Raw genomic sequence first — 22,760 nt, forward strand, 5'->3', positions numbered from 1 at the left:
TCCGCAGCTAGATCATTTAGTTCTGGCCAGTCACTGCACACCGATGATCCAAATACCTGAAACATTTATCCATTAGGTGTTTGAGATTATTCCATCCATCCCTTCAGGACACAATGGCCTTGGCTGAATGATGCCATGTCAAACAGCAACATTTTGGCTGTTTTTTCAGGATTTATACTCTGCTAAAGACTGTAAATGCAGCACACAGTTCCACCAGCACAGCCTGCCGGCACACGCTGAAACGGTGCGTTACTCTTTAGCAGAGGTTGGGACAGTTTCAGAGCTGTCTTCTGTAAACTGAAACAAAAGTTTTAATATGAAAAGTTACAAACATGTCTGATTAAATGGTCCAACATCAACATGAGCACAGCGTCAAGCGCCCAGAAGGCCCGATGGGACTCCATCTACAGCTTGACGGCAAAACAACAGTGAGCACAACTTCTGTGCAGACATGAAGAAGGAATGGCTTCATTCCTGAAAGGTAAATTAGCAGATCTAGAACAATGTTACCTGTGTAGAAGTAAAAAGTACTCATCCAAATAATTACTAGAGTAAGGTAAAAAAAATATCCAGGAAAAAACTACTGAAGGTCTGTGTAGCCTAACATCTGATTTTATTCATCAGTTAACATTAGTGCAACCAAACTCTGTCCGCTCTGCAGAGTCCCTGTCCCTGCAAGCTGAAGACTCAGCTCTTCAAGCAGAACTTCAACACTTAGTTTAGCTGTATTTGTTGGAAAGTTGGAGAACTTAGCCCAGTTCTTTACAACAAACTTTATGATATTAATTCTTTGTATTATAACAGAGGTGATATTATGGGGTGGGAAGGGAGAGGAAGAAAAAAAAAAAGCCTGTAGCTTCATGGAAGGACCTGCATCCAACTGGACAGTCCATCATCACCTTCCTACGATGTCCTCTACTGTTTGATTTCCTGCTTGTGTTGTTCTCACTCTGATGTAAGTCGCTTTGGATAAAAGCGTCTAAATGACTGTAGAATAGAATAGAATAGAATAGAACAGAATAGAACAGAATAGTATAGAATAGAATAACTCCCAAGGTACAATGCATCCAAAAAGTTATCGAGATAAATGTAAAGTAGATACGACCACCTCTACTTTCACTAGCTAGCTTAGCTTATTAGATTTACGTCTGTCTATCTTCTTTTAAAGTATGTTTATATATAATTTATTATTTATAAAATACAACATAAAAACTTCTGTTTCAGCTTTGCAGCATCTACATTCAGCAGCATGAATCATCGTACACGATTTGTTTATAACAAACTCTCTAAAGTTTTTGTCTCTTAGCTGGTCTGCTGAACATGTTAGATGTTAGCTCCTCTCTGTTTACACTACAGACTGTATATAAAAGATGTGCGGAGCCTCCGTGACGTCACCCGCAGGTTTCTGAAGAGCTGAATTGAAGCTCGGTGGGCGGTTCCTACCATCACCATCTTGGCAGGGGCATGTGCGTCGTCTCGCCCGGAAAATACAAATATGGGCAAAGAGGTGGAGCTTAGAGGGGGGCTGTGAGCGTCATGGTGGATGATTGACATCAAGCGAATTCCGAGCTTTCTGTAGCTAAGAGCTAACCGAGCTAACCCCGAGTTAACAGGAGCTAACCAGCTAACGGAGGTCAGCGGGCTAAAGCTAAGTCACGTTGTTAACCGGCTAAAAACCGCGGTTGTTTTATGTTCTTCTGACTTGAAGCGGGAGGTCGGGTACCTGTCAATCAAAAGGACACGCCCCTAAATATACCGAACTTCGAGATTAAATTACTTTTAAATGGGCGAGTTAGAAAAAAATTCACTCCCCCCACAGTTGTCATGAAGGTAAACCTGACGTATTGAACCTAAAATGGGTTTTTGAACCAGGCTGTAAACATGTTTATTCCTGCAGGAAACGTTTTTATTTCTGCTGTAAACATGTTTATTTCTGCTGTAAACAAGTTTATTCTAAGTGTAAACACATTTATTCCTGCTGTAAACATGTTTATATCTGCTGTAAACATGTTTATTCCTGCTGTAAACATGTTTATTCCTGCTGTAAACATGTTTATATCTGCTGTAAACATGTTTATTCCTGCTGTAAACACATTTATTCCTGCTGTAAACATGTTTATATCTGCTGTAAACATGTTTATTCCTGCTGTAAACATGTTTATTCCTTCTGTAAACATGTTTAGGTCTGCTGTAAACATGTTTATTCCTGCTGTAAACATGTTTATTTCTGCTGTAAACATGTTTATTCTAAATGTAAACATGTTTATTTCTGCTGTAAACATGTTTATTCTAAATGTAAACATGTTTATTTCTGCTGTAAACATGTTTATTCCTGCTGTAAACATGTTTATTCCTGCTGTAAACATGTTTATTCCTTCTGTAAACATGTTTAGGTCTGCTGTAAACATGTTTATGTCTGCTGTAAACATGTTTATGTCTGCTGTAAACATGTTTATTTCTGCTGTAAACATGTTTATTCCTTCTGTAAACATGTTTAGGTCTGCTGTAAACATGTTTATTCCTGCTGTAAACATGTTTATTTCTGCTGTAAACATGTTTATTCTAAATGTAAACATGTTTATTCCTGCTGTAAACATGTTTATTCTAAATGTAAACATGTTTATTTCTGCTGTAAACATGTTTATTCCTGCTGTAAACATGTTTATTCCTGCTGTAAACATGTTTATTCCTTCTGTAAACATGTTTAGGTCTGCTGTAAACATGTTTATGTCTGCTGTAAACATGTTTATTTCTGCTGTAAACATGTTTATTCTAAATGTAAACATGTTTATTTCTGCTGTAAACATGTTTATTCCTGCTGTAAACATGTTTATTCTAAATGTAAACATGTTTATTTCTGCTGTAAACATGTTTATTCCTGCTGTAAACATGTTTATTCCTTCTGTAAACATGTTTATTTCTGCTGTAAACATGTTTATTTCTGCTGTAAACATGTTTATTTCATGTCGGGGGGTGGGGGGGGTTCCAGGTTTTGGGTTCACGTTTAACCACTGGAGGTCGTCGCTTGGTTTGCGCACCATAGTTTCCCCTGCTCATGATGCGTTTAGCTGCAGCTCGAAAAACGTGTTTCAACATGTAAAAAAAGAATGAAGTTGTAAAAGTGAGAGGGACAGAGTCCCCCCGAACTGCCTGCGTCTGCTACGGCCATGCTGGGCTTCCACAGAGACCAACAACCATTCTGTCCTCGGGACTACCCAGTTAACCTCCTGAAGCCTGCAGGTGAAAACTCGCTGGACAACAACTGAAAACATCACATTGCAAGCAGAGTAGTTTATTTCCTCAGTGGTTCTGATGCGGGGACTTTCCCACAGCTCATCACGCTGGACGTAACATTTACTGCAGCCATTTCACAGATGTTTCATCCTCAGCGACTCACATGAACCAAGCGATCACCTCCCACTCTTGCCTTGTGTGGAGGAAGCTGGAGTCCGTGGAGAGAAGCCACACATGCATGCAGACCGTGTGAACCAGGACACCTGCTTTTTATTTAGTTGCTTTTTCAACCTTTGTCTGTGTGCAGGTTTGATGAGGTTTACTATGGACAGTTCGTGTCTCTGTACATGAAGAGGGTCTTCTTCATTGAAGACAGTGGTCCGCCACTGGGTCACATGATCTTGGCTCTCGGAGGTTGGTTACGCTGACAGCCATTATTGACCAGAGTGTTTGTGCCCTGTTCCATCATCTGTTCCTCTTGTTCCAGCCTACCTGGGAGGGTTTGATGGAAACTTTCTGTGGAACCGAATTGGAGCAGGTACCGACACAGACCAGCTGATTTAAACCATTTAAACCAGTCAGAAGCAGGTCAGACTAGTTTTATAGAATCTGTCCGTTTGAGACTATGGTCATCAACAGTTCTTTATTTAGTTTTATCATTTTATTATGTGGATAAACAGAGGAAAGATGTTTTCTCAGTGTGATGTAGTAATAATGTAGTAAATGTATGTTGTGTTGTACAGAGTACCCTGACGGTGTGAGCGTGTGGAGTCTGCGGCTGCTGCCAGCTCTGTGTGGAGCGCTCTGTGTGCCTCTGGTCTACCTCCTGACTCTGGAAATGAAGTTCTCTCACTTGTCTGCTCTGGGAGTTGCACTGCTGCTGCTGCTGGGTAACACACACACACACACATCAGGCGTGTGTTAAGAAACTGTGGGTGTTCAGGTACTGTCGGGGATAGAAGGCATTTAGTTACGAACTACTATGAAGTGCATGAGGGGTGAACTGGTGGGGGGGAGAGGCGTTCAGGATGTTTAGGAAAGCGGCTGCCAATCACTCCGGATCTGAAACTATCATAAGATCTTCAGGGTAATGTGTCAACACTCCATGTGTTTCCACTCCATGAGCTGGTTTTTCACGTGTTTCGATGGTGGAAGGATATCACAAAAGTCAAACTGAAACACTTTCCCTGCATTTACGTATCTGAGTCACGTGACCCGTCCGTGTGACCCGGAGGTGACGGACGGGTCACGTGACCCGTCCATTATTAAGGAAAGGGCTTTGAAAAGTCATGGCAAGTCCTCCGTAGCACGTTGAAAACCCCAACATAACGCTACGTTATACCTGTCAGTGGGACCAGATTGGCTAGACCGTCTACCTAAGGAAAGCAGGATCTTAAAGGAGATGGTGTCTCCTGGACCCAAACCAGGATCTGGTTCCATAAGGCAGGGCTTCCTTAAAGGTCCTAGACCCACGAGGGGACTTGCAGTCTGAGAAGAACTCTCAGATCTGTGGTATGCGATGGAGCTTGGTCATGAAGAGCTTTATACGCGAGGAGAAGACTTTTAACACATTTACCACCTTGTGTGGCTGCAGAGCGCTGACAGATCAGGTAGGATGGAAGATAACCGTTGATGGGGGTAGTGACGGGGAGAGTGCTCTGGTTATTCTTGTTCCTCCTGAAGTCAATAATGATCTCTTTTGTTGTGCTGCTATCTAATATGAGATGACCATCTGGACCTGCAGCCTTGTTCTGGTTCAGTTTCTCAAGTTGCTTCTTAACCTGATTGCAGGAGACAAACAAGGTGGAGGTCTCAGGATGTCCTGATGTGGAGGGAGATGAAGCTGTGTTCTGGTCCATGACTGAGCTGCAGGGTGACAGATTGGAGGCGTGACAGGAAAGCAGTGGCCTTATGGAGGGTGTGTGGTCTGTTGGGCTGGAGGTAGGGGGTGAACTGAACCTGGTGAAGAATATGTTCAGCTCATTAGCTCTGTCCAGACCTCCATCAGGCTGGTCCCCCTTTAACTTGAAGCCGGTGATCTTCTTCATTCCAGACCACACATCCCTCAGGTTATTCTGCTGGAGCTGACTTTCTAACTTCTTCCTGTAGTCCTCCTTGCACTTCTTAGTTTGGGTTTTAAGTTGTTTTTGTGTTGCCCTCAATAACTCCCTGTCTCCATCCCTGAAGGCTTTCTTTTTGATGTTCAGCAGCTTTTTCAGGTCACTGGTGATCCAGGGTTTGTTATTGGGGAAGCACCTCACTGTTCTTGTTGGGACGATGCTGTCCACACAGAAGTTTATGTAATCTGTCACACACTCAGTCATGGCGTTGATGTCGTCTCCATGAGGTTCACAGAGGACGTTCCAGTCTGTAGCCTCAAAGCCTCCTCTAAGAGCATCTTCAGCTTCAGCAGACCAGATTTTGATAGTCTTTGTGATGACTGGTTGCTGCTGAACGATGGGCTTGTAGGTGGAGGTGAGAAGAACCAGATTATGGTCAGATCTTCCTAAAGGAGGCAGGGCAGAACAACTGGATCCATTATTCATATTTGCATAAAATAAGTCCAACATCTTATTTTCTCTGGTGGAGCAGCTGACAAACTGCTGGAATGTTGGTAGAGTTGCAGAGAGGGAGACGTTGTTGAAGTCTCCGGAGAAGATGGATTAAGAAGGAGAAGGTGGTTGAGTTGGAAGTTCAGATAGACGAACATAACTTGCGTATTGGTGTGGAGCAGAAGAATAATGGTGCTGAGAAGGTTCAGAGCCATATCAGTCAGAAGAGAAGAAGGTTCTATAAACCGGCTATAGATACGAGTCTGAGGACTCAGCTCCAGCATTCCTCACCGTTGTGCTGGAAGCCAAATGAATGTCATCCATGATTCCATCGGTAGACCACTTGGTCTGCAGGTTTTCAGATCCAGACCGACACAGCAGGTCTCTTCGCGTACTGGTACAGGATTTGATTACACTGTCAACAACAACAAACCTGCTGTATCTGATGAACCGATTCATCAAAACAATGTCATAAAAAACACAACATACCAAAAGTAATTATTTGACAGAGGAGCAGTAAAGCAAAGTCCAGCATTCAGTGAGAGTATGGCCAGTTGTAGAGGCCGGGTCTCCTCTTCTGGTGAGACTGGGTGGACACTGGCCTCCCTTTGACTGCTCGCCTTTCCATTGGCGCTCAACCAGTCCCAGTCCACGCCGACGCCATGCGCTACACAGTCATTCTCACATCGGTGCAGGATTTTAGAGACGGTTCTGATGGTGGAACCCACCTGGACTCTGCTGTCATTCCAGAAAACGCTCTGATTGTCCAATCACGTTTCATGTTACTGGAGTCAGTCCTCATCTTCCTGCTGCTGTTGGCATTCCTCTCCTACCTGCGTTTCTACAACACTCCCTGCAGGTGAGTCTTACTACAACGCATGACCTGCAGCCTCCAGTCTGACCTGAACCTGATGGAACTTCCTCCGCAGCTCCTGGTCCAGGTACGGCTGGCTGCTGCTCTGTGGCGTCTCCTGCGCAGCGGCTGTCGGGTGAGAAGGGATCCGTTTGTGTCTGAAACACGTTGCTGTAAAGGTGCCTGTCATGTTTAACATGTAACGTGTGCTGCCAGGGTGAAGTACACAGCTCTGTTCTCCTACCTGCTGCTACTGGGCGTGGCTTCACGGCACACCTGGAGCCTGATTGGAGACACAGCTGTCAGTCATGTGAGTTTGTAGCGAGATGATAAAAAGCCTCCCACCAATATTCTTCATGTTGATCCGGTCAGATTACTTGTTTTGGTTTCATTCTGTGAACTAAGTGAGAAGCTGACTGATTAGTCATGACGGCTGGTGCTTCCAGAAACACCCAGTCATGTGACACCCTTCATCAGTTCAGTGAGAGTATTGATCTTTAAAGTGTCTCCATGATGCACATTTCAGTCTAATTTATTTTAATCTGCAAGTCCAGAAGGACTAGAAATAATCCATCATTTTCCACAAACCCCTCCATTCATGTTGTATTGATCCTCTCAGATCAGCCAGAAACACGCCAACAGAGGAAGCTCCGCCCCATGTCCTGATTGGTCAGCTGCTAGGAGTAGTTATACTGAGCAGTGAAGGTGGGCGTGGCTTTCTTCTCGTGAACGTGCACAACCTGGAGAAGATGACCAATCATTGAGCCCCTCCTCCGGGACGCCACTAAAATTTCCAAGTAGAAAAAACTTTAAAACCAATCGTTTCTGTTGCCATGGAAACCGAACATAGAGAGTGCTGGAAAACTCAAACGTGCGTTTAGGTGATAAATAACAGCACTTCTCCATGTCTGATGAGGATTCATCACTATAACACTGTAGAAAGCTCAGAAAACTAGACATAGCATCATAGAGCCGCTTTAAGCTCTGAGCACATGGTAATGATTAGGATTTTATTGACAGGATATGTTCTCTGTGTGTATAGCTTAGTGTGTGTTTGCAGTGTGTGTGTAGAGCTGTGTGTCTACTAGTGGTTCCTTTCCTGCTCTACGTGTTCTGGTTCTACATTCACCTGAGCCTCCTGAACCGCAGTGGACCTCATGACCAGCAGATGAGCCCTGCGTTCCAGGCCAGTCTGCAGGTAAGAACACACAACCTCCTGACTTCATGAGGACAAGTCTGACCAGTTTCAGGGACTGGTAGTGGATTCTGATGGGCTAAACTGGGCTGATTCCCAATGTTTCTTCAGTTGTCATGTGGTCCATGATAAGTGGTAGGTCTGGTAGCTCAAGTAGGTCTGGTAACTCTAGTAGGTCTGGTAGCTCAAGTAGGTCTGGTAACTCTAGTAGGTCTGGTAGCTCTAGTAGGTCTGGTAGCTCTAGTAGGTCTGGTAACTCTAGTAGGTCTGGTAGCTCTAGTAGGTCTGGTAACTCTAGTAGGTCTGGTAGCTCTAGTAGGTCTGGTAACTCTAGTAGGTCTGGTAGCTCTAGTAGGTCTGGTAGCTACAGTAGGTCTGGTAGCTCTAGTAGGTCTGGTAACTAGTAGGTCTGGTAGCTCTAGTAGGTCTGGTAGCTCTAGTAGGTCTGGTAGCTCTAGTAGGTCTGGTAACTAGTAGGTCTGGTAGCTCTAGTAGGTCTGGTAGCTCTAGTAGGTCTGGTAACTCTAGTAGGTCTGGTAACTCTAGTAGGTCTGGTAGCTGTGGTAGGTCTGGTAACTCTAGTAGGTCTGGTAGCTCTAGTAGGTCTGGTAGCTCTAGTAGGTGTGGTAACTGTAGTAGGTCTGGTAACTCTAGTAGGTCTGGTAGCTCTAGTAGATGTGGTAGGTCTTGTCACTAGTAGGTCTGGTAACTCTAGTAGGTGTGGTAGGTCTGGTAGCTCTAGTAAGTCTGGTAACTCTAGTAGGTCTGGTAACTCTAGTAGGTCTTGTAGCTGTGGTAGGTCTGGTAGCTCTAGTAGGTCTGGTAGCTGTGGTAGGTCTGGTAACTCCAGTAGGGCTTGTAGCTGTGGTAGGTCTGGTAGCTCTAGTAGGTCTGGTAGCTGTGGTAGGTCTGGTAACTCCAGTAGGTCTTGTAGCTGTGGTAGGTCTGGTAGCTCTAGTAGGTCTGGTAGCTGTGGTAGGTCTGGTAACTCCAGTAGGTCTGGTAACTCTAGTAGGTCTGGTAAGTTTTGTAACTCTAGTAGGTCTGGTAGCTCTAGTAGGTCTGGTAACTATAGTAGGTCTGGTAGCTACAGTAGGTCTGGTAGCTCTAGTAGGTCTGGTAGCTGTGGTAGGTCTGGTAACTCCAGTAGGTCTTGTAGCTGTGGTAGGTCTGGTAGCTGTGGTAGGTCTGGTAGCTGTGGTAGGTCTGGTAACTCCAGTAGGTCTGGTAACTCTAGTAGGTCTGGTAAGTTTTGTAACTCTAGTAGGTCTGGTAGCTCTAGTAGGTCTGGTAACTATAGTAGGTCTGGTAGCTACAGTAGGTCTGGTAGCTATAGTATATCTGGTAGCTGTAGTAGGTCTGGTAACTCTACTAAGTCTTGTAGCTGTGGTAGGTCTGGTAGCTCACATGTCCCCCATAAAATCCATATCCACACTGTTCACAGTCACAACCAGCAGGGCTCTGCCAGACCCTCTGGTTCTGGGATCCCCGGGCCCCATCAGCAGCGGCCGGGTCCCTGCAGTCACATCTGCATATCAGGTCCTGCTCCAGGACTCAGAGCTGACACAGGAGGGAGGTGGAGTGTTGCAGCATGTTGTAGGGACCGTTTCTGCTCCAGTGTCCTGACTGACAGCATGTGTGACACCCAGAACTCTGCAGTGGTCCAGACCAAAACTTTCCCTTCCCCAGTCCACCCCCCTAATCCCCCTCGGGCATGTTAACATGTTGGGGTCCCTGTGGAGACCATGGTGCATGCTGACAAGGGTTAAAGGGGCGGTGAGCTGCCGTGGTCGACGCCGTGCAGCAGACGAGCCTCTGAGGCTGCATCTGAATCATTTAGTCATGTGATTATAGTCTCACAATTATAATGTTCTTCTGTTGAATACTGTTAAACATATCATGTGGACCATGTTCTGTGCTGTGAAAATCCTGGACTTTGGATCATAACTGTATCTGTGTGAGACTATAGTGGCAGTGGATCCATAAGTCAGTGTTTCCCTGGGAAAGCTGAACATGACCTCGCCAAGAAGATAACGCAGCTTTAACACATGAAGATGATGTTGGTGTGTCGTTCCTGTTTTAAAGCTTGAGATCTCTCTCAGCTGGGTATTTAACAAGCACAGCCCAAAGTCGTTCTCCGTTTATTTTCAGTCAACGTCAGTTTATTTAGTCATAATAAACATAAAAATAACTGTAATCTTAAAGAAACAAAAGTCACCATTTAATGTCTGAAAGGGATTAAACAGAAGCCCAAGCCCATCCAGTCCACGCAACGCACACCAACCCAACAGAATCAGCTCCCAACGCCACACATCACGTCCCTCATCTTTCGGTTTATTCTTTACTTCATCCAATGTGTTGTTACAACTAAAAAATGCTATGACATCATCCCCTTCAGTGAGCATAAGGCCTTGAATGAACACACTCTTCTTCCTCACTCCCCTCTCTCATGTTTTCCATTCCTTTGCTCTGCCTTCCTCACTCAGTTGTTTGTAAAATACATGTAAACATGTTAGATGTGCTCTGAACTCATCTTCTACATCTAACAGTTCTTTCTGAAGTTCTTACAATTTGCTAAACTCTGCAATAATACATATTTGTATTTTTACATATTTTTAATCTCTAACCTCCTCTTCACTAAACTGTTAAGGGAAGATAATATTCTCTCTTTTCTTTCCTGGTCCATCCAGGCACGTTCTGTCACATCTAACAGAGTCTGCCATAACCAGGCTTTACTGTCAATTTTTGGAGAAATGCCCGTGATCTGATTTTCAATCTTTAATATATATATATATTCTTGTTCTTTACTATTTGCAGATCCTTCACGGGACTTGCCACCATATGAGCAAACTTACACACACACTGATTTCTGTGTGAATGGCCGCTATGGCCCTGTGATGTCAACCAAGCCAGCCAATCACAGTTTTAATCCACCCATGAAAAGAGTCACCAAAAACAACAAAAATCTCCTAAAATATTTCCACACAACTCTCCAGAGAATAGCAGGTCAGACCTCTATTTTTAATTCCTCTTATGGAGAGTGAACCAGCCCACACTTTAATGTATCTTTGCTTTTTCTCTTTTACTTACATATTGCTGCTTTATAAACACCTTCATAAAATTTGGTTTAGGTTGCTCCTCCTTTCCCCCTATAGTCCCCATCGTCACCTGGTCTTATATTTCTGTTATGTCAGTCCTAAAAGTCTACTCACAGGGCTTCGTTTAGTAATCTGATCTCGTACTCACAGGGCTTCATTTTGGAACCTGATCTCGTATTTCTACTCACAGGGCTTCTTTTTGGAACCTGATCTCGTATTTCTACTCACAGGGCTTCGTTTAGTAACCTGGTCTCGCACTCACAGGGCTTCGTTTTGGAACCTGATCTCGTAGTACTACTCACAGGGCTTCGTTTTGGAACCTGATCTCGTAGTACTACTCACAGGGCTTCGTTTAGTAACCTGATCTCGTACTCACAGGGCTTTGTTTTGGAACCTGATCTCGTATTTCTACTCACAGGGCTTCGTTTAGTAACCTGATCTCGTACTCACAGGGCTTCGTTTTGGAACCTGATCTCGTAGTACTACTCACAGGGCTTCGTTTAGTAACCTGATCTCGTACTCACAGGGCTTTGTTTTGGAACCTGATCTCGTATTTCTACTCACAGGACTTCATTTTGGAACCTGATCTCGTATTTCTACTCACAGGGCTTCGTTTAATAACCTGATCTCGTACTCACAGGGCTTCGTTTTGGAACCTGATCTTGTAGTACTACTCACAGGGCTTCGTTTTGGAACCTGATCTCGTAGTACTACTCACAGGGCTTCGTTTTGGAACCTGATCTCGTAGTACTACTCACAGGGCTTCGTTTAGTAACCTAATCTCGTACTCACAGGGCTTTGTTTTGGAACCTGATCTCGTATTTCTACTCACAGGGCTTCATTTTGGAACCTGATCTCGTATTTCTACTCACAGGGCTTCGTTTAGTAACCTGATCTCGTACTCACAGGGCTTCATTTTGGAACCTGATCTCGTATTTCTACTCACAGGGCTTCGTTTAGTAACCTGATCTCGTACTCACAGGGCTTCGTTTTGGAACCTGATCTCGTATTTCTACTCACAGGGCTTCATTTTGGAACCTGATCTCGTATTTCTACTCACAGGGCTTCGTTTAGTAACCTGGTCTCGTACTCACAGGGCTTCGTTTAGTAACCTGATCTCGTACTCACAGGGCTTCGTTTTGGAACCTGATCTCGTAGTACTACTCACAGGGCTTCGTTTTGGAACCTGATCTCATAGTACTACTCACAGGGCTTCGTTTAGTAACCTGATCTCGTACTCACAGGGCTTTGTTTTGGAACCTGATCTCGTATTTCTACTCACAGGGCTTCGTTTAGTAACCTGGTCTCGCACTCACAGGGCTTCGTTTTGGAACCTGATCTCGTAGTACTACTCACAGGGCTTCGTTTTGGAACCTGATCTCGTAGTACTACTCACAGGGCTTCGTTTAGTAACCTGATCTCGTACTCACAGGGCTTCATTTTGGAACCTGATCTCGTATTTCTACTCACAGGGCTTCTTTTTGGAACCTGATCTTGTATTTCTACTCACAGGGCTTCGTTTAGTAACCTGATCTCGTACTCACAGGGCTTCGTTTTGGAACCTGATCTCGTAGTACTACTCACAGGGCTTCGTTTTGGAACCTGATCTCGTAGTACTACTCACAGGGCTTCGTTTAGTAACCTGATCTCGTACTCACAGGGCTTCGTTTTGGAACCTGATCTCGTAGTACTACTCACAGGGCTTCGTTTAGTAACCTGATCTCGTAGTACTACTCACAGGGCTTCATTTAGTAACCTGATCTCGTACTCACAGGGCTTTGTTTTGGAACCTGATCTTGTAGTACTACTCACAGGGCTTCGTTTTGGAACCTGATCTCGTAGTACTACTCACAGGGCTTCGTTTTGGAACCTGATCTCGTATTTCTACTCACAGGGCTTCTTTTTGGAACCTGATCTTGTATTTCTACTCACAGGGCTTCGTTTAGTAACCTGATCTCGTACTCACAGGGCTTCGTTTTGGAACCTGATCTCGTAGTACTACTCACAGGGCTTTGTTTTGGAACCTGATCTCGTATTTCTACTCACAGGGCTTCATTTTGGAACCTGATCTCGTATTTCTACTCACAGGGCTTCATTTAGTAACCTGATCTCGTACTCACAGGGCTTCGTTTTGGAACCTGATCTTGTAGTACTACTCACAGGGCTTCGTTTTGGAACCTGATCTCGTAGTACTACTCACAGGGCTTCGTTTTGGAACCTGATCTCGTAGTACTACTCACAGGGCTTCGTTTAGTAACCTAATCTCGTACTCACAGGGCTTTGTTTTGGAACCTGATCTCGTATTTCTACTCACAGGGCTTCATTTTGGAACCTGATCTCGTATTTCTACTCACAGGGCTTCGTTTAGTAACCTGATCTCGTACTCACAGGGCTTCATTTTGGAACCTGATCTCGTATTTCTACTCACAGGGCTTCGTTTAGTAACCTGGTCTCGCACTCACAGGGCTTCGTTTTGGAACCTGATCTCGTAGTACTACTCACAGGGCTTCGTTTTGGAACCTGATCTCATAGTACTACTCACAGGGCTTCGTTTAGTAACCTGATCTCGTACTCACAGGGCTTTGTTTTGGAACCTGATCTCGTATTTCTACTCACAGGGCTTCGTTTAGTAACCTGGTCTCGCACTCACAGGGCTTCGTTTTGGAACCTGATCTCGTAGTACTACTCACAGGGCTTCGTTTTGGAACCTGATCTTGTAGTACTACTCACAGGGCTTCGTTTAGTAACCTGATCTCGTACTCACAGGGCTTCGTTTTGGAACCTGATCTCGTATTTCTACTCACAGGGCTTCATTTTGGAACCTGATCTCGTATTTCTACTCACAGGGCTTCGTTTAGTAACCTGATCTCGTACTCACAGGGCTTCATTTTGGAACCTGATCTCGTATTTCTACTCACAGGGCTTCGTTTAGTAACCTGATCTCGTACTCACAGGGCTTCGTTTTGGAACCTGATCTCGTACTCACAGGGCTTTGTTTTGGAACCTGATCTCGTATTTCTACTCACAGGGCTTCGTTTAGTAACCTGATCTCGTACTCACAGGGCTTCGTTTTGGAACCTGATTTCGTAGTACTACTCACAGGGCTTCGTTTAGTAACCTGATCTCGTACTCACAGGGCTTTGTTTTGGAACCTGATCTCGTATTTCTACTCACAGGGCTTCGTTTAGTAACCTGGTCTCGCACTCACAGGGCTTCGTTTTGGAACCTGATCTCGTAGTACTACTCACAGGGCTTCGTTTTGGAACCTGATCTCGTAGTACTACTCACAGGGCTTCGTTTAGTAACCTGATCTCGTACTCACAGGGCTTCATTTTGGAACCTGATCTCGTATTTCTACTCACAGGGCTTCTTTTTGGAACCTGATCTTGTATTTCTACTCACAGGGCTTCGTTTAGTAACCTGATCTCGTACTCACAGGGCTTCGTTTTGGAACCTGATCTCGTAGTACTACTCACAGGGCTTCGTTTTGGAACCTGATCTCGTAGTACTACTCACAGGGCTTCGTTTAGTAACCTGATCTCGTACTCACAGGGCTTCGTTTTGGAACCTGATTTCGTAGTACTACTCACAGGGCTTCGTTTAGTAACCTGATCTCGTACTCACAGGGCTTCGTTTTGGAACCTGATCTCGTAGTACTACTCACAGGGCTTCGTTTAGTAACCTGATCTCGTACTCACAGGGCTTCGTTTTGGAACCTGATCTCGTATTTCTACTCACAGGGCTTCATTTTGGAACCTGATCTCGTATTTCTACTCACAGGGCTTCGTTTAGTAACCTGATCTCGTACTCACAGGGCTTCGTTTTGGAACCTGATCTTGTAGTACTACTCACAGGGCTTCGTTTTGGAACCTGATCTCGTAGTACTACTCACAGGGCTTCATTTTGGAACCTGATCTCGTAGTACTACTCACAGGGCTTCGTTTAGTAACCTGATCTCGTACTCACAGGGCTTTGTTTTGGAACCTGATCTCGTATTTCTACTCACAGGGCTTCGTTTAGTAACCTGATCTCGTACTCACAGGGCTTCGTTTTGGAACCTGATCTCGTATTTCTACTCACAGGGCTTCATTTTGGAACCTGATCTCGTATTTCTACTCACAGGGCTTCATTTTGGAACCTGATCTCGTATTTCTACTCACAGGGCTTCGTTTAGTAACCTGATCTCGTACTCACAGGGCTTCGTTTTGGAACCTGATCTCGTAGTACTACTCACAGGGCTTCGTTTAGTAACCTAATCTCGTACTCACAGGGCTTTGTTTTGGAACCTGATCTCGTATTTCTACTCACAGGGCTTCATTTTGGAACCTGATCTCGTATTTCTACTCACAGGGCTTCGTTTTGGAACCTGATCTCGTAGTACTACTCACAGGGCTTCGTTTTGGAACCTGATCTCGTAGTACTACTCACAGGGCTTCGTTTAGTAACCTGATCTCGTACACACAGGGCTTCGTTTTGGAACCTGATCTCGTACTCACAGGGCTTTGTTTTGGAACCTGATCTCGTATTTCTACTCACAGGGCTTCGTTTAGTAACCTGATCTCGTACTCACAGGGCTTCGTTTTGGAACCTGATCTCGTAGAGTCTATATCTCTGTTTTTGTTTTAATTTTGCTTTATTTTTATTTATTGTCAAAGTCAGTCCTGGGGAAAAGGAGCACAACCACCATTATTATGAAAACAGTCGACATTTTTATAAACAAAACTGTTTCAGTTCGATTAGTATTAAGAATCACTCAGTCTATAATATATCAAAAACCACTTTCAATCAAATTATAATTTGGAAAAATATACTTCTCACCAGATAAATCCACACGTGGGTTGAGATCCCTTCGTGATCGACCGAAACCGGTGACTGTGGCCCTCGTCACTCTTAAGGCCTATTCGAGGTTTGAAGATGAATCTGTTTGGATTCCGGCAGCCTGCCCCTCAGTCCGGTCCCGGCAGAAACACATGGGATCCCACTTCTGACACCAAATTGTCGTGGAATTTATCCGATGAGAAATAAATCTATAAATCAACTGTTTTCTGTTCAATTTATTGGGCATGTACAGATGTTGCGGGCGAGAGGTCTCGAGAGCTCTGCCCCGCTCAGAGTGTTACAGCGTTCTTTAAACAACCTCTGCCTGGCAGCGCTAGTCAAAACAACTGCTAGCTTGGAGATAACAACAGTTAGAGGTGAAGCAGGCCTTGAACAGAACACTTGGTTTTATGCATGAATCTACTAAAGCAAGCTTACTGAACTACTCTAAACTATGCAGAATATAAAACTTGTACTACATAATAGAAGCTTAATAAATGAGTAACATATTAAAACAGGATCCCACCACAGTCTGGTAGCTGTAGTAGATCTGGTAGCTGTGGTAGGTCTGGTAACTAGAAGGTGTGGTAGATCTGGTAGCTGTAGTGGGTATGGTAGGTCTGGTAAGTCTAGTAGGTCTGGTAGCTCTAGTAGATCTGGTAATTCCAGTAGGTCTTGTAGCTGTAGTAGGTCTGGTAGCTCTAGTAGGTCTGGTAGCTGTGGTAGGTCTGGTAACTCCAGTAGGTCTGGTAGCTGTGGTAGGTCTGGTAACTAGAAGGTGTGGTAGATCTGGTAGCTCTAGTAGGTATGGTAGGTCTGGTAAGTCTAGTAGGTCTGGTAGCTCTAGTAGATCTGGTAATTCCAGTAGGTCTTGTAGCTGTGGTAGGTCTGGTAGCTCTAGTAGGTCTGGTAGCTGTGGTAGGTCTGGTAACTCCAGTAGGTCTGGTAACGCCAGTAGGTCTGGTAACTCTAGTAGGTCTGGTAGCTCTAGTAGGTCGGGTTGCTGTGGTAGGCCTAGTAACTAGAAGGTGTGGTAGATCTGGTAGCTCTAGTTGGTATGGTAGGTCTGGTAAGTCTAGTAGGTCTGGTAGCTCTAGTAGATCTGGTAATTCCAGTAGGTCTTGTAGCTGTGGTAGGTCTGGTAACTCTAGTAGGTCTGGTAGCTGTGGTAGGTCTGGTAACTCTAGTAGGTCTGGTAAGTTTTGTAACTCCAGTAGGTCTGGTAGCTCTAGTAGGTCGGGTAGCTGTGGTAGGCCTGGTAACTCCAGTTTGTCTGGTAACTTTAGCAGGTCTGGTAGCTCTAGTAGGTGTGGTAGGTCTGGTAGCTCTAGTAGGTCTGGTAGCTGTGGAAGGTCTGGTAACTCTAGTAGGTCTGGTAAGTTTTGTAACTCTAGTAGGTCTGGTAGCTCTAGTAGGTCTGGTAGCTGTAGCAGACCTGGTAACTCCAGTTTGTCTGGTAACTCTAGCAGGTCTGGTAGCTCTAGTAGGTGTGGTAGGTCTGGTAACTCTAGTAGGTCTGGTAGCTATAGTAGGTCTTTTAGCTGTGGTAGGTCTGGTAACTCTAGTAGGTCTAGTAACTCTAGTAAGTCTGGTAACTCTAGTAGGTGTGGTAGGTCTGGTAACTCTAGTAGGTCTGATAGCTCTAGTAGGTCTTGTAGCTGTGGTAGGTCTGGTAACTCTAGTAGGTCTGGTAACTCTAGTAGGTCTTGTAGCTGTTGTAGGTCAGGTAGCTCTAGTAGGTCTGGTAGCTCCAGTAGGTTTGGTAGCTATAGTAGGTCTGGTAGCTCTAGTAGGTGTGGTAGGTCTGGTAACTCTAGTAGGTCTGGTAACTATAGTATGTCTGGTAGCTCTAGTGGGTCTGGTAATTCCAGTAGGTCTGGAAACTAGTAGGTCTTGTAACTCTAGTAGGTCTGGTAGCTGTGGTAGGTCTGGTAACTAGAAGGTGTGGTAGATCTGGTAGCTCTAGTAGGTATGGTAGGTCTGGTAAGTCTAGTAGGTCTGGTAGCCCTAGTGGGTCTGGTAATTCCAGTAGGTCTGGAAACTAGTAGGTCTGGTAACTGTAGTAGGTCTGGTAGCTGTGGTAGGTCTGGTAACTAGAAGGTGTGGTAGATCTGGTAGCTCTAGTAGGTATGGTAGGTCTGGTAGCTCTAGTAGGTCGGGTAGCTGTGGTAGGCCTGGTAACTCCAGTTTGTCTGGTAACTCTAGCAGGTCTGGTAGCTATAGTAGGTCTTGTAGCTGTGGTAGGTCTGGTAACTCTAGTAGGTCTAGTAACTCTTGTAAGTCTGGTAACTCTAGTAGGTGTGGTAGGTCTGGTAACTCTAGTAGGTCTGATAGCTCTAGTAGGTCTTGTAGCTGTGGTAGGTCTGGTAACTCTAGTAGGTCGGGTAGCTGTGGTAGGCCTGGTAACTCCAGTTTGTCTGGTAACTCTAGCAGGTCTGGTAGCTATAGTAGGTCTTGTAGCTGTGGTAGGTCTGGTAACTCTAGTAGGTCTAGTAAGTCTTGTAACTCTAGTAGGTGTGGTAGGTCTGGTAACTCTAGTAGGCGTGGTAGGTCTGGTAACTCTAGTAGTTCTGATAGCTCTAGTAGGTCTTGTAGCTGTGGTAGGTCTGGTAACTGTAGTAGGTCTTGTAGCTGTTGTAGGTCAGGTAGCTCTAGTAGGTCTGGTAGCTCCAGTAGGTCTGGTAGCTATAGTAGGTCTGGTAGGTCTGGTAGCTCTAGTAGGTCTGGTAGGTCTGGTAACTCTAGTAGGTCTGGTAACAATAGTATGTCTGGTAGCTCTAGTAGGTCTGGTAATTCCAGTAGGTCTGGAAACTAGTAGGTCTGGTAACTCTAGTAGGTCTGGTAGCTGTGGTAGGTCTGGTAACTAGAAGGTGTGGTAAATCTGGTAGCTCTAGTAGGTATGGTAGGTCTGGTAAGTCTAGTAGGTCTGGTAGCTCTAGTGGGTGTGGTAATTCCAGTAGGTCTGGAAACTAGTAGGTCTGGTAACTCTAGTAGGTCTGGTAGCTGTGGTAGGTCTGGTAACTAGAAGGTGTGGTAGATCTGGTAGCTCTAGTAGGTATGGTAGGTCTGGTAGCTCTAGTAGGTCGGGTAGCTGTGGTAGGCCTGGTAACTCTAGTTTGTCTGGTAACTCTAGCAGGTCTGGTAGCTATAGTAGGTCTTGTAGCTGTGGTAGGTCTGGTAACTCTAGTAGGTCTAGTAACTCTTGTAAGTCTGGTAACTCTAGTAGGTGTGGTAGGTCTGGTAGCTCTAGTAGGTCTGATAGCTCTAGTAGGTCTTGTAGCTGTGGTAGGTCTGGTAACTCTAGTAGGTCTTGTAGCTGTGGTAGGTCTGGTAGCTCTAGTAGGTCTGGTAGCTGTGGTAGGTCTGGTAGCTCTAGTAGGTCTGGTAGCTCTAGTAGGTGTGGTAGGTCTGGTAACTCTAGTAGGTCTGGAAACTCTAGTAGGTCTGGTAACTCTAGTAGGTCTGGTAGCTGTGGTAGGTCTGGGAACTAGAAGGTGTGGTAGATCTGGTAGCTCTAGTAGGTATGGTAGGTCTGGTAAGTCTAGTAGGTCTGGTAGCTCTACTAGATCTGGTAATTCCAGTAGGTCTTGTAGCTGTGGTAGGTCTGGTAGCTCTAGTAGGTCTGGTAAGTTTTGTAACTCTAGTTGGTCTGGCAGCTCTAGTAGGTCTGGTAGCTGTAGCAGACCTGGTAACTCCAGTTTGTCTGGTAACTCTAGCAGGTCTGGTAGCTCTAGTAGGTGTGGTAGGTCTGGTAACTCTAGTAGGTCTGGTAGCTATAGTAGGTCTTGTAGCTGTGGTAGGTCTGGTAACTCTAGTAGGTCTAGTAACTAGTAAGTCTCGTAACTCTAGTACGTGTGGTAGGTCTGGTAACTCTAGTAGGTCTGATAGCTCTAGTAGGTCTTGTAGCTGTGGTAGGTCTGGTAACTCTAGTAGGTCTGGTAACTCTAGTAGGTCTTGTAGCTGTTGTAGGTCAGGTAGCTCTAGTAGGTCTGGTAGCTCCAGTAGGTCTGGTAGCTATAGTAGGTCTGGTAGGTGTGGTAGGTCTGGTAACTCTAGTAGGTCTGGTAGCTGTGGTAGGTCTGGGAACTAGAAGGTGTGGTAGATCTGGTAGCTCTAGTAGGTATGGTAGGTCTGGTAAGTCTAGTAGGTCTGGTAGCTCTACTAGATCTGGTAATTCCAGTAGGTCTTGTAGCTGTGGTAGGTCTGGTAGCTCTAGTAGGTCTGGTAAGTTTTGTAACTCTAGTAGGTCTGGCAGCTCTAGTAGGTCTGGTAGCTGTAGCAGACCTGGTAACTCCAGTTTGTCTGGTAACTCTAGCAGGTCTGGTAGCTCTAGTAGGTGTGGTAGGTCTGGTAACTCTAGTAGGTCTGGTAGCTATAGTAGGTCTTGTAGCTGTGGTAGGTCTGGTAACTCTAGTAGGTCTAGTAACTCTAGTAAGTCTCGTAACTCTAGTAGGTGTTGTAGGTCTGGTAACTCTAGTAGGTCTGATAGCTCTAGTAGGTCTTGTAGCTGTGGTAGGTCTGGTAACTCTAGTAGGTCTGGTAACTCTAGTAGGTCTTGTAGCTGTTGTAGGTCAGGTAGCTCTAGTAGGTCTGGTAGCTCCAGTAGGTCTGGTAGCTATAGTAGGTCTGGTAGGTGTGGTAGGTCTGGTAACTCTAGTAGGTCTGGTAACTATAGTATCTCTGGTAGCTCTAGTGGGTCTGGTAATTCCAGTAGGTCTGGAAACTAGTAGGTCTGGTAACTCTAGTAGGTCTGGTAGCTGTGGTAGGTCTGGTAACTAGAAGGTGTGGTAGATCTGGTAGCTCTAGTAGGTATGGTAGGTCTGGTAAGTCTGGTAGGTCTGGTAGCTCTAGTAGGTCTGGTAACTCCAGTAGGTCTGGTAACTCTAGTAGGTCTGGTAAGTTTTGTAACTCTAGTAGGTCTGGTAGCTCTAGTAGGTCGGGTAGCTGTGGTGGGCCTGGTAACTCCAGTTTGTCTGGTAACTCTAGCAGGTCTGGTAGCTATAGTAGGTCTGGTAGCTACAGTAGGTCTGGTAACTCTAGTAGGTCTAGTAACTCTTTTAGTCTGGTAACTCTAGTAGGTGTGGTAGGTCTGGTAGCTCTAGTAGGTCTGATAGCTCTAGTAGGTCTTGTAGCTGTGGTAGGTGTGGTAACTCTAGTAGGTCTTGTAGCTGTGGTAGGTATTGTAGCTCTAGTAGGTCTGGTAGCTGTGGTAGGTCTGGTAGCTATAGTAGGTCTGGTAGCTCTAGTAGGTGTGGTAGGTCTGGTAACTCTAGTAGGTCTGGAAACTCTCGTAGGTCTGGTAACTCTAGTAGGTCTGGTAGCTGTGGTAGGTCTGGGAACTAGAAGGTGTGGTATATCTGGTAGCTCTAGTAGGTATGGTAGGTCTGGTAAGTCTAGTAGGTCTGGTAGCTCTACTAGATCTGGTAATTCCAGTAGGTCTTGTAGCTGTGGTAGGTCTGGTAGCTTTAGTAGGTCTGGTAAGTTTTGTAACTCTAGTAGGTCTGGCAGCTCTAGTAGGTCGGGTAGCTGTAGCAGACCTGGTAACTCCAGTTTGTCTGGTAACTCTAGCAGGTCTGGTAGCTCTAGTAGCTGTGGTAGGTCTGGTAACTCTAGTAGGTCTGGTAGCTATAGTAGGTCTTGTAGCTGTGGTAGGTCTGGTAACTCTAGTAGGTCTGGTAGCTATAGTAGGTCTTGTAGCTGTGGTAGGTCTGGTAACTCTAGTAGGTCTGGTAGCTATAGTAGGTCTAGTAACTCTAGTAAGTCTGGTAACTTTAGTAGGTGTGGTAGGTCTGGTAACTCTAGTAGGTGTGGTAGGTCTGGTAACTCTAGTAGGTCTGGTAACTCTAGTAGGTCTGGTAGCTCCAGTAGGTCTGGTAGCTATAGTAGGTCTGGTAGGTGTGGTAGGTCTGGTAACTCTAGTAGGTCTGGTAACTATAGTATGTCTGGTAGCTCTAGTGGGTCTGGTAATTCCAGTAGGTCTGGAAACTAGTAGGTCTGGTAGCTGTGGTCGGTCTGGTAACTAGAAGGTGTGGTAGATCTGGTAGCTCTAGTAGGTATGGTAGGTCTGGTAAGTCTAGTAGGTCTGGTAGCTCTAGTAGGTCTGGTAACTCCAGTAGGTCTGGTAACTCTAGTAGGTCTGGTAAGTTTTGTAACTCTAGTAGGTCTGGTAGCTCTAGTAGGTCGGGTAGCTGTGGTGGGCCTGGTAACTCCAGTTTGTCTGGTAACTCTAGCAGGTCTGGTAGCTATAGTAGGTCTTGTAGCTGTGGTAGGTCTGGTAACTCTAGTAGGTCTAGTAACTCTTGTAAGTCTGGTAACTCTAGTAGGTGTGGTAGGTCTGGTAGCTCTAGTAGGTCTGATAGCTCTAGTAGGTCTTGTAGCTGTGGTAGGTCTGGTAACTCTAGTAGGTCTTGTAGCTGTGGTAGGTCTGGTAGCTCTAGTAGGTCTGGTAGCTCTAGTAGGTGTGGTAGGTCTGGTAACTCTAGTAGGTCTGGAAACTCTAGTAGGTCTGGAAACTCTAGTAGGTCTGGTAACTCTAGTAGGTCTGGTAGCTTTGGTAGGTCTGGGAACTAGAAGGTGTGGTAGATCTGGTAGCTCTAGTAGGTATGGTAGGTCTGGTAAGTCTAGTAGGTCTGGTAGCTCTACTAGATCTGGTAATTCCAGTTGGTCTTGTAGCTGTGGTAGGTCTGGTAGCTCTAGTAGGTCTGGTAGCTGTGGTAGGTCTGGTAACTCTAGTAGGTCTGGTAGCTCTAGTAGGTCGGGTAGCTGTGGTAGGCCTGGTAACTCCAGTTTGTCTGGTAACTCTAGCAGGTCTGGTAGCTCTAGTAGGTGTGGTAGGTCTGGTAACTCTAGTAGGTCTGGTAGCTACAGTAGGTCTGGTAGCTCTAGTAGGTCTGGTACCTATAGTAGGTCTGGTAACTCTAGTAGGTCTTGTAGCTGTAGTAGGTCTGGTAGCTCTAGTAGGTCTGGTAGCTGTGGTAGGTCTGGTAGCTATAGTAGGTCTGGTAGCTCTA

At 45.3% G+C, this 22,760-nt stretch overlaps 1 protein-coding gene across 1 annotated transcript in view; it reads left to right on the plus strand.

The window, feature by feature from the left end:
• Positions 1-22,760, plus strand: part of pomt1 (protein-O-mannosyltransferase 1) — a 54,688-nt gene that overhangs the window by 5,276 nt on the left and 26,652 nt on the right. The window contains exons 3-9 of the mRNA XM_079250930.1: positions 3,542-3,648; positions 3,722-3,772; positions 3,978-4,124; positions 6,537-6,645; positions 6,716-6,775; positions 6,856-6,949; positions 7,682-7,837. Of these exons, the coding sequence (XP_079107056.1) occupies positions 3,542-3,648; positions 3,722-3,772; positions 3,978-4,124; positions 6,537-6,645; positions 6,716-6,775; positions 6,856-6,949; positions 7,682-7,837 (724 nt within the window). The remainder of the gene's footprint in view (positions 1-3,541; positions 3,649-3,721; positions 3,773-3,977; positions 4,125-6,536; positions 6,646-6,715; positions 6,776-6,855; positions 6,950-7,681; positions 7,838-22,760) is intronic.

Source organism: Telmatherina bonti (genome assembly GCF_933228915.1).
Source record: "Telmatherina bonti genome assembly, chromosome: 13".
Classification (NCBI taxonomy): Eukaryota; Metazoa; Chordata; class Actinopteri; order Atheriniformes; family Telmatherinidae; genus Telmatherina; species Telmatherina bonti.